Genomic DNA, 8,005 nt, shown 5'->3' with positions numbered 1-8,005 from the left:
GTTGGCCCCTGTGGACTGCCTGGAGCCAATGCTTCCAGCAAGAGTTGGTTTGGTTTGGTCTTACCCCTTTTGTGGGGTGTCCCAGCACCGTCCCACCGAGCACGGCCAGTCCATGCAGCCTCTTGGCTCTGCAATGCAAACCCTGCTGCTTCCCCAGCCAAGCAAAATGACCAGGACCGCCGCCGTGCCCCAGGGGGAGAGCTGCTCACATACAGAGGGCTTGGCAAAATGAAGTGTAATGTAAGCAACTGTGTAAAGAGAACGATCCAATTGCTAGTTGTAATTTCCTCATTGTTTGCAGCACCGTTTTAAATGCCTGTGATCCTCATAAAGAGCTTTTCCCCACCCTTTAAACTTCACAGAAGTGAATTTTACCTTCTGCGGTTTGAACACGCTCATTGTGAGGGGGCTGGTTTGCATTTAGTACAATTGCTTTTTTTCTTCTCATTTTTACCTTCTGCGGTTTGAACACGCTCATTTGTGAGGGGGCTGGTTTGCATTTAGTATGATTGCTTTTTTCCTTCTCATGCCCAAGGCCATTTGGTTTGTGAATCAGCATTAGAAACGAGTCGGCATGTGCCAAGGACCGTGCCTATTGGAAATCGAAGGCTGGCGGGCAGGACACAGAGTGTTGCCTTTCTCTGGGTCCTGGTCGATGGAGGTTAATGAAGTCTTCCTAGATCAACGTTAACGCTTTCCTTCGGGCCCAAGAGGGTTTTGCTAGCTCCTCGTTGTGAGCAGGCTGGCTCATGTGGCTCATTCAGGTGTATCTTCTGTAAAATAGTGTTGGAAGAAATGTAATACAGCGCCATTAAAACCTGAATGTGACTTTCTGCCTCAGCTAGATCTCTGGTGAGCAGGGATCTGGTTTGCCCTGCCTGGGCGTTGCATCCCTTTCCTGCCCTCATTTGCCTGGTCCCCAGATCATTCCCATCTCGGGAAATGATGTTGCGTCTATTCAGAAATCGGGGACGATCCCCAGAGCCGTGGCCTCTTTCTTTGGGAAAGCACGTGGGGCTGGTTTCCATGTGAGGTGCTGAGGGAAGCAGCAGCCCAGTGTTGTCATGTGCGGGGTTTTTCGGCTCTCACACCCGAGCCCTCGCTTGTGCTGGCACTGAGTGGGATTCTGGGTCCTTTCCTGCCCTTCTCTCACGGCTGGGTTTTATTCTCCAAACCTCAGTGAGTTGTAAACACCCTTAGAGGCTTTGCAGAGCAGCACTTGGCGTTAGGGGAAGGTTGTGATTCATTTCCTTCCCCTCTGGCTCTCGGCTATGGTTTGGCTTTTGTGTTTAAGAGTTTGATAATTCACCGCTGGGCTGTTCAGGTTGAAAAGCTTGGAGAAATGTCAGTAAACGCGGTGATTGTGGCAGCTCCTTCATGCACAGCGAGGAGGTCATAGGTGGCCTACACCTGCGGGCTGGGCCGTGCTGCAGCTGTCGGCGTCGTGTTCCTCCCCGTCCCCCTGTAGTTGGGTTAAGCTCCAAGTGCCCCTGTGCCAAAGCAGATGCTGGGAAATGTCAGCCCAGGACGCTGTGACACCCAGAGTGCTCAGTCACCGGTGTTGTGTGGAGCCAAGCTCACTGCAAAATGTAATGACAGCAGACAGCAACGTCTAGACCGGGACGCCCAAAATGTGGCCACTGCAGCCTGTGTGGCTTCTGCCCATAAGCAGTGGGGACCACTGGCCGTGCGGGGTGGATGAGCTGGGCTATGCGGCACCCAGGCTGGTGTCAAACCCGTACAGTGGCTCCTGGAACAAACCTGGGAAACCCCAGTTGCAGAAGAGTTGTGTTTCTGTGCGCTGGCCTTGTTTGCAGCGTGGCTGTGTCTTGGCAGAGCTCGCCGGTTTGTTTAACGAGCACCGAAATGAGAGGGGAGGAAGCAGCCAGAGAAGTTTTACAAATTGCTTCAGAGCAGTGGCATTAAAAACGTTTGTGCTCACCGTGTCTTTTAAACAAAGACCTCAAAGCACGGTAAATGCTATCCCCATTTTACTTGCAAAGAGGCACACGCAGCAGGAGGAGCAGCTTTACCTGCGCTCACAGGCAAGGTACGGGTGACAGGCACAAGGCAAATGCTGGTCTTGCCAGCAGGGGCAAGAGCCCCTTGAGGCAAGCGGACGGTGGTGACAGATCGCGTCTCTGCGGGTGCTGGAGGTCCAGGCTGGCCCAGCAGCTCTGGAGGTGCCCTCTCGTGCCTTCATTTGCGTTGCTGAAGCACCAGCTCTGTTCCTTTGCTTAGCTCCGACCTCTGGTCTGAAAGATGCTAACGGCCCAAAATCTTCCTCTTCACGCTGCCAGGCTCACCTTTCTCCTCCCCCTTCCCGATCTCTTTTACAGCTGAAGCTGTGGAACAAGTACAGAGTCTCCAACATTCCTTCCCTGATATTTATCGATGCCTCCACCGGAAAGGTGGTTTGCAGGAACGGCCTCCTGGTGATCCGAGATGACCCAGAAGGTGAGACTCAGCGTCCCGTGTGCCATAGAAACACGGGCACATGGCTGCCTTTTCATTGTATTTCGTTTGTAATTGCCTTGGAGGGGAGGAAAAAAAAAGAAACAAACAACTGCTGTCATACTTAACTAATCAAGGCACTGTATTATTTTCAGCCTAAAAGTTTCTGCATCATTCCTGCCAGATCTTGTGTTTTGGTTTTGCTTGTTGAAAAGAACAAAGATTTCCCCTCCAGGAATTTTGTCTGAAGTGCTAATGAGGAAAAAGGCAGACTAACTGACTTTTCCCTGGTAGCAACACATGGACAGGCAGACCGAGGGCCCAGACTTCCCATACTTTAGGAGCAGAATCCTTCCAAAATGCCGAGTGGGGCTTTATCGCTGACACCACACTCTGCTAGGATAACGAATTCCCCATTTCTTACAAATACAACAGAAAAATGCTACTGTTCTCCGTTCCTGATGTTTGCCCTTGATGTTAAATCCATCTTCTTCCAATTTGCAAAAACCAAAATGAGCAAAATGCGTGCCCTTACTCACAGACCCTGCAGCCCCATCATTCACCTGCCCCATCATTCACCATGCACGCACGTTACCAACCCCTTATTGCTTCGTGCAGATCCTGAGCATGGTGACTGAGGCTTTAATTCAGGTGGCAGGAACTGTGCAGCGAGCACACGCTGCGGCCTGAGCCATCTGTGGTGTTTCCTCCTCTCTGGCTGAATGCGGGGGTTGATCGCCCTGGGAGCTGGCAGCAGATGATGCAGAGCATGTGTTTGTGTGTACGCACACATGCTTGCTTTGGGGTGCAGAGGGTTAGTCTAAGTTTAGTTTATATATATATAAAAACCTATATATAAACCATGTTTTTTATTTATATATCTTATAATTTTATGAATAGAACAGAATACAATATAATTAAAAGCCTATATATAAACCATGTTTTATTTGTATATATATGGTTTTATAAATAAGTATAAATAAATATCTATATTTTTTAAAAGGTTAGTATCAGTATAAGGCAAATAGTCTGCATTCCTGAGCACATACCACCTTGCCCTCTTGTTAAAGCAAACACTGCTGATAAGGAAAAGACACCTCCTCAGGCACAAAACTCAAGCAGGCTTTGTCAAGCCTGAGGTGCGGTTACTTGGGCAAGGGTGCAGCTGGGAGGAAGGGGTGGCCCTGGCTCCGGTGCAGTGGCTTCCCCAGCTCCCCACTGTCTTTGGGGTGGGGTTTTTCATTTTTGGTGAAACTTTTTGAATCTGCAAATGCCGCACCTGCATCTTGCTGGTCTGTGTCTTCTTTCCACCCTCATCCCGACCCCTCTCCAGGTCTGGAGTTCCCCTGGGGGCCAAAACCCTTCAGTGAAGTTGTTGCAGGGCCTCTGCTCAGGAACAATGGCCAGACACTAGACAGCACCGCCCTGGAGGGCTCGCACGTTGGGGTCTACTTCTCCGCGCACTGGGTGAGCGGCAGGCGCTGTGCAGAGCGGTCAGAGCCAGCTGGGGCTTCGTGGCCACTTGGTCATCTGGACCTGCGGGGGGTGGGCCTGGCCCTGTGGAGGGGATGGTGTCATTACGTGTTGTGTTTCGCAGTGCCCGCCGTGCCGAAGCCTCACGCGGGTCCTGGTGGAGTCCTACCGGAAAATCAAGGAGGCAGGCCAGAAGTTTGAGATACTCTTTGTGAGCGCAGACAGGTAAGGAAGCGTGGACACGCTGCGTGGGCAGAGCCGGCTGCCCACAAGCTGGGAAGCTGTGAGCTCTGCTGGTTTGATTTGAGGAGGAAATTTGGTTTGGGGTAGAGCAGGTTGGCTCTGGTGTCAGAAAGGCTGCCCGAGTCCTTTGCCCTCTGCCCAGTGGTGAAGTGCAAAGGGGGGTTAGCGAGGGCAGTTTTGGGCTGAGAGCAGGCTCTGTCTGTGGAGCAGCTCTGGATTTCCCTTTGTGGCTTGTTAATCTGAGGTCCGAAGGGTGCCCGAGCTGTTGGTGTTATCATGGGTTGACATTCAGATGCCGGGTAGAGTTTGAAGTATTTTATTGGGAAAAAAATGAACTGTGAACCCCTTCTTGAGGCACTGGGGGAGTTAAAATCGGTGTAGCTGTCCCTGGGTTGTGTCTGCCCTTACTGGTGGGTTTTGGTGGAAGGGGTAAAGGGCTTTGCAGGCCAGGTTTTTAATGAGGAGCAGAGGAAGGAGCGTTGCAGGCAGAGGAGCAGCACCCTGGATCCCATGCCCTGTTCCTCTTGGCAGGTCAGAGGACTCCTTCAAGCAGTATTTCAGCGAGATGCCCTGGGTAGCTGTGCCATACCCCGACGAGGCCAGGCGGTCGCGCCTGAATCGACTCTACGGCATACAAGGTAGGAAAGGCTACGCAGATGCACGGCTCTCCTTTCTGCTTCTTTTTTGTTGAGTATTTGTAATGTTTCCTCTTGTTTAACTAAAGCAAGAAAACAGCAAAGCAAAGCACGGTGCCCCAGGCAGAGCCGCTTCATGTTTCTGCTCTCCACAAACTCACATTCCTACCACCTGCCAGGCAGGCTGTTAGTTGAAACAGGACTTCCATAAACAACCTAATTCTTCCTGGAAACTTGGAAGCTGTTTTTGGCTTGGGTGTTTTTTGCCTAATTACCAATGTATTTATTTTGCTTTTTCTTGAAGGTTTAGATTTCATTTTCTTGCTGTTTTATGTAACGCAAAGGCAGGCTATCGTTCTCTGCAGAGGCCAAGGAAGATGGCATCTGGTTTATGTTAGTGACATGAATTACAGAGGAGCGTGTGTTTGATGTAAACCATGGCTTCCCCTTTACTGTACGTGCCAGTGCCAGAATTCCAGCAGCCCCGGCTGCTCAGAGGGGCAGGGGAGAGGCTGTGTCTGTCTGGATGGCTTCAAAGCATCCAAAAGGCTATAAAAGCTCACAGCAGCCCTCCTCGGGACTGGCATCTTGTTCCTGCAGGGGGCAAACTGCAGTGAGTAGCTCGCAAGGAGATCTTCTGTACATGCACAGAGTTTCTCTCTGTGGTTGAAGCATTTGCTGCAGCGTGCCCGCTCACCCATTTCCCTGCTCCTTCGGTGAGGCGGGCACAGGCTGGCAGAGGGTGAATGCAGTCTGCAGGGAGGAGGAGTGTTCCCAAAAGTGGCCAAGGGCCCGGGGAGAGCAGCAGGAGAAATAACCCCTCCTTGGAGTCCTCTCCGAACACCCCTTCTGGCCTGAGCTCAGGTGCCATCGCTCAGCTCTGTTCCCTGACCTTAAACCAAGAATAACCATTTGCCTGCTTTAAATAGCCATCACTTTGCTGCTTTATTACCTTCCCATGAGGCAAGAGCTTCCAAATTCATCCATCTTTTCCGCGGCCTGCTCACAAACCTCTCCAGTGCCGGTTTTGGCTGCAGGACCGCTGCCAGTTTCACTGGGACTTTCTGTAAATAAGGTGTCCAGACATGGATACTTGAGCACCAGGCATGCTGTAGCCAGGGAAACAGTGACAACAGCTTTTCCCTAACTGCAGCCACTGGCTCCTTAAATGTCGCTCTTCATTGTGTGCTGGCCTGAAAACGTAAATATTTGCTGCTGCCCTGCACCCTGACCCCTTTTATCTGCCAGGGAAGCTCCCATATTTCAGCTGCTCTCCCAGAGGCGCCGACTCTGGGGTTTGGGCACGTTTCAGTGCAGACCCTCCTGCTTTTCTGTCATGGTTTTCCTGTAAAGTGGAAACCTCTTCACAAGGATGAACTACGATCACACAAAGCGCTGTTGAAGCGTGAAGGCAGGCTGATTCACACCCTGCATGGGAAGCATCGCTGTCCCATCTCCTGTCCCACCTGGGTACTGAACAGGTTTTGCAAGGCTGAGCTGGGCTGTGTTTCCCCACCGTGATCCCTGTAAGGTGACCTGCCTATCCCCAAATGCGAGGCTCTGATGCTGCCGAGCATCCCCTTTGTAGCTGCACCTATGCACCGGTGTGTAGCCCGTTCAGTATCCAGGTTACGATGCTGGTAGTGCCTCAGGTTGTGAGCCCGGCGTGTGTCTGGGGTGGTTTTTCCACTGGATTTTGTAAGGCTGGGAGCTGAAACAACAGAAGAGCTTGTCTTCCCCAACTGCTTTCGGTTCAGTAGCAAGAGAGTCAAATCTCGTGGTGTTTTAGTCCTGTGTTGGCCCCTACAGCATTCAAAAACTCAGTGTAAAATGTGAGTTGAGTTATGGGTCTTTATTTGGGTTTACTTGAATGCCTCTATTCATAACCCCTGCGCAGACAGCGGGCTGTACCCTACCCACCTATATAAAATTGCCTCTGGGTGCAGCACTATCTTGAGTGAGTCGTGTCTTGGGTCCTGGCTGCTTAGAAATAATACTCTGTTGTGTGGGCAACTCCTGGTCCACGTGGTCCTGCAGTGGGTGAAATCCCCTGACATTAGCTGTGCTTCCCATGGGATGGGGAGCAGGGATAAATTCTTATTTATTTAGCCTGGAAGTCACTGTTACGGGAGGTTTCTCATACCAGGTTTCTGGAGCTTTCTTCTGAAAAGGTGAAAAAACAGCAATAAATCCACCACTGGTGCTGGGGTTGGTGTGCTCTGAGTGTTTGCTTCATGGTGGTTTTGATTACTCACCCAATGGACTTCATGCAGATGAGATATCCATGTCGGACATGGGTTTTAATATATAAATAAGTAAATGTATTGCCAGGTTCAGTAACAAATCATTTGGTCCCTTTGTTTTCATAAAATGCTGGCCCACGGGAACCAGATCCATTTTTCTAATGCATAAAATCAAACCTAGCCCATCTATGCTAATTCTCATCCAAGCTTATACAATATTCATGGCAGAGCGTCTCATCTGTGATTCTCTTGATAAGTAAATTCTGTTGTTATGACTCATGGCAATTACCAAAGCCCCAAAAGGCATTAAAATAACAAATAGTGGCTGGGATGAGCAGGGGGGGGGACCAGGGGGAAAATATTGGAGTTAGTGGGTATGAATAAGGTTGAAGACGGTTCCCCCACTCCGGAATGCTTTGAATAGTGGATGAAGTCCTTGATAGATGTGGGGTCACGCTCACAACGATCTCTGCCTAAGTTGGGCCCTTGATTTTCCCAGATCAGCAAAGCTCATTTGAAATCTCTGCCTTGGTGTGCTGTGATGTTCAGGCTGACTGGCCACGGGGTACCCAGCTGAACTCAGGTTTTGAGCCTGTCCCTTGTGCATAACGCAGGTCTGGAGAGGACGGAAAGGTGGGCATTTGGGATGGGGTGGGGATTGTACATGGGTAAAGATCCGAACCACGTAGGATGCTGATCAGCGTGTGCTTCAGTTGGCTTCAGCCGTAGTTTGTGCCTTGCAGGGCAGGGCCAGAGTGAGATTTCCCAATTCCTTCCAGTCTGTTTAACCCGTCCCTGCCCTACAGCTACTTGGAATACCAGCAGGTAATGAATAAGCCTTTTTGTGATACAGAATTGGTTTCTTGGCATACCCTTAGGATTTGCAAGGCCAGCCATCAGCAGTGGGCTCTTGCGGCAGGCCCGGCACGCTGGCAGGGATGGGGTGGGGGGCACCAG

At 50.7% G+C, this 8,005-nt stretch overlaps 1 protein-coding gene across 1 annotated transcript in view; it reads left to right on the top strand.

Moving 5' to 3' along the window:
* Positions 1-2,339: 2,339 nt before the first annotated feature.
* The window catches only part of NXN (nucleoredoxin), a gene marked incomplete at its 5' end in the record, with an annotated part of 12,840 nt that continues 7,174 nt past the window's right edge, over positions 2,340-8,005 (top strand). Inside the window, 4 exons of the mRNA XM_010189933.1 lie at positions 2,340-2,457; positions 3,788-3,921; positions 4,052-4,152; positions 4,702-4,808. Of these exons, the coding sequence (XP_010188235.1) occupies positions 2,340-2,457; positions 3,788-3,921; positions 4,052-4,152; positions 4,702-4,808 (460 nt within the window). The remainder of the gene's footprint in view (positions 2,458-3,787; positions 3,922-4,051; positions 4,153-4,701; positions 4,809-8,005) is intronic.

Source organism: Mesitornis unicolor, unplaced genomic scaffold (genome assembly GCF_000695765.1).
Source record: "Mesitornis unicolor isolate BGI_N332 unplaced genomic scaffold, ASM69576v1 scaffold7538, whole genome shotgun sequence".
Taxonomy (NCBI): Eukaryota; Metazoa; Chordata; class Aves; order Mesitornithiformes; family Mesitornithidae; genus Mesitornis; species Mesitornis unicolor.
The sequence above is the reverse complement of the archived record's forward strand: the minus strand, read 5'-3'. Positions and strand labels throughout refer to the sequence as shown.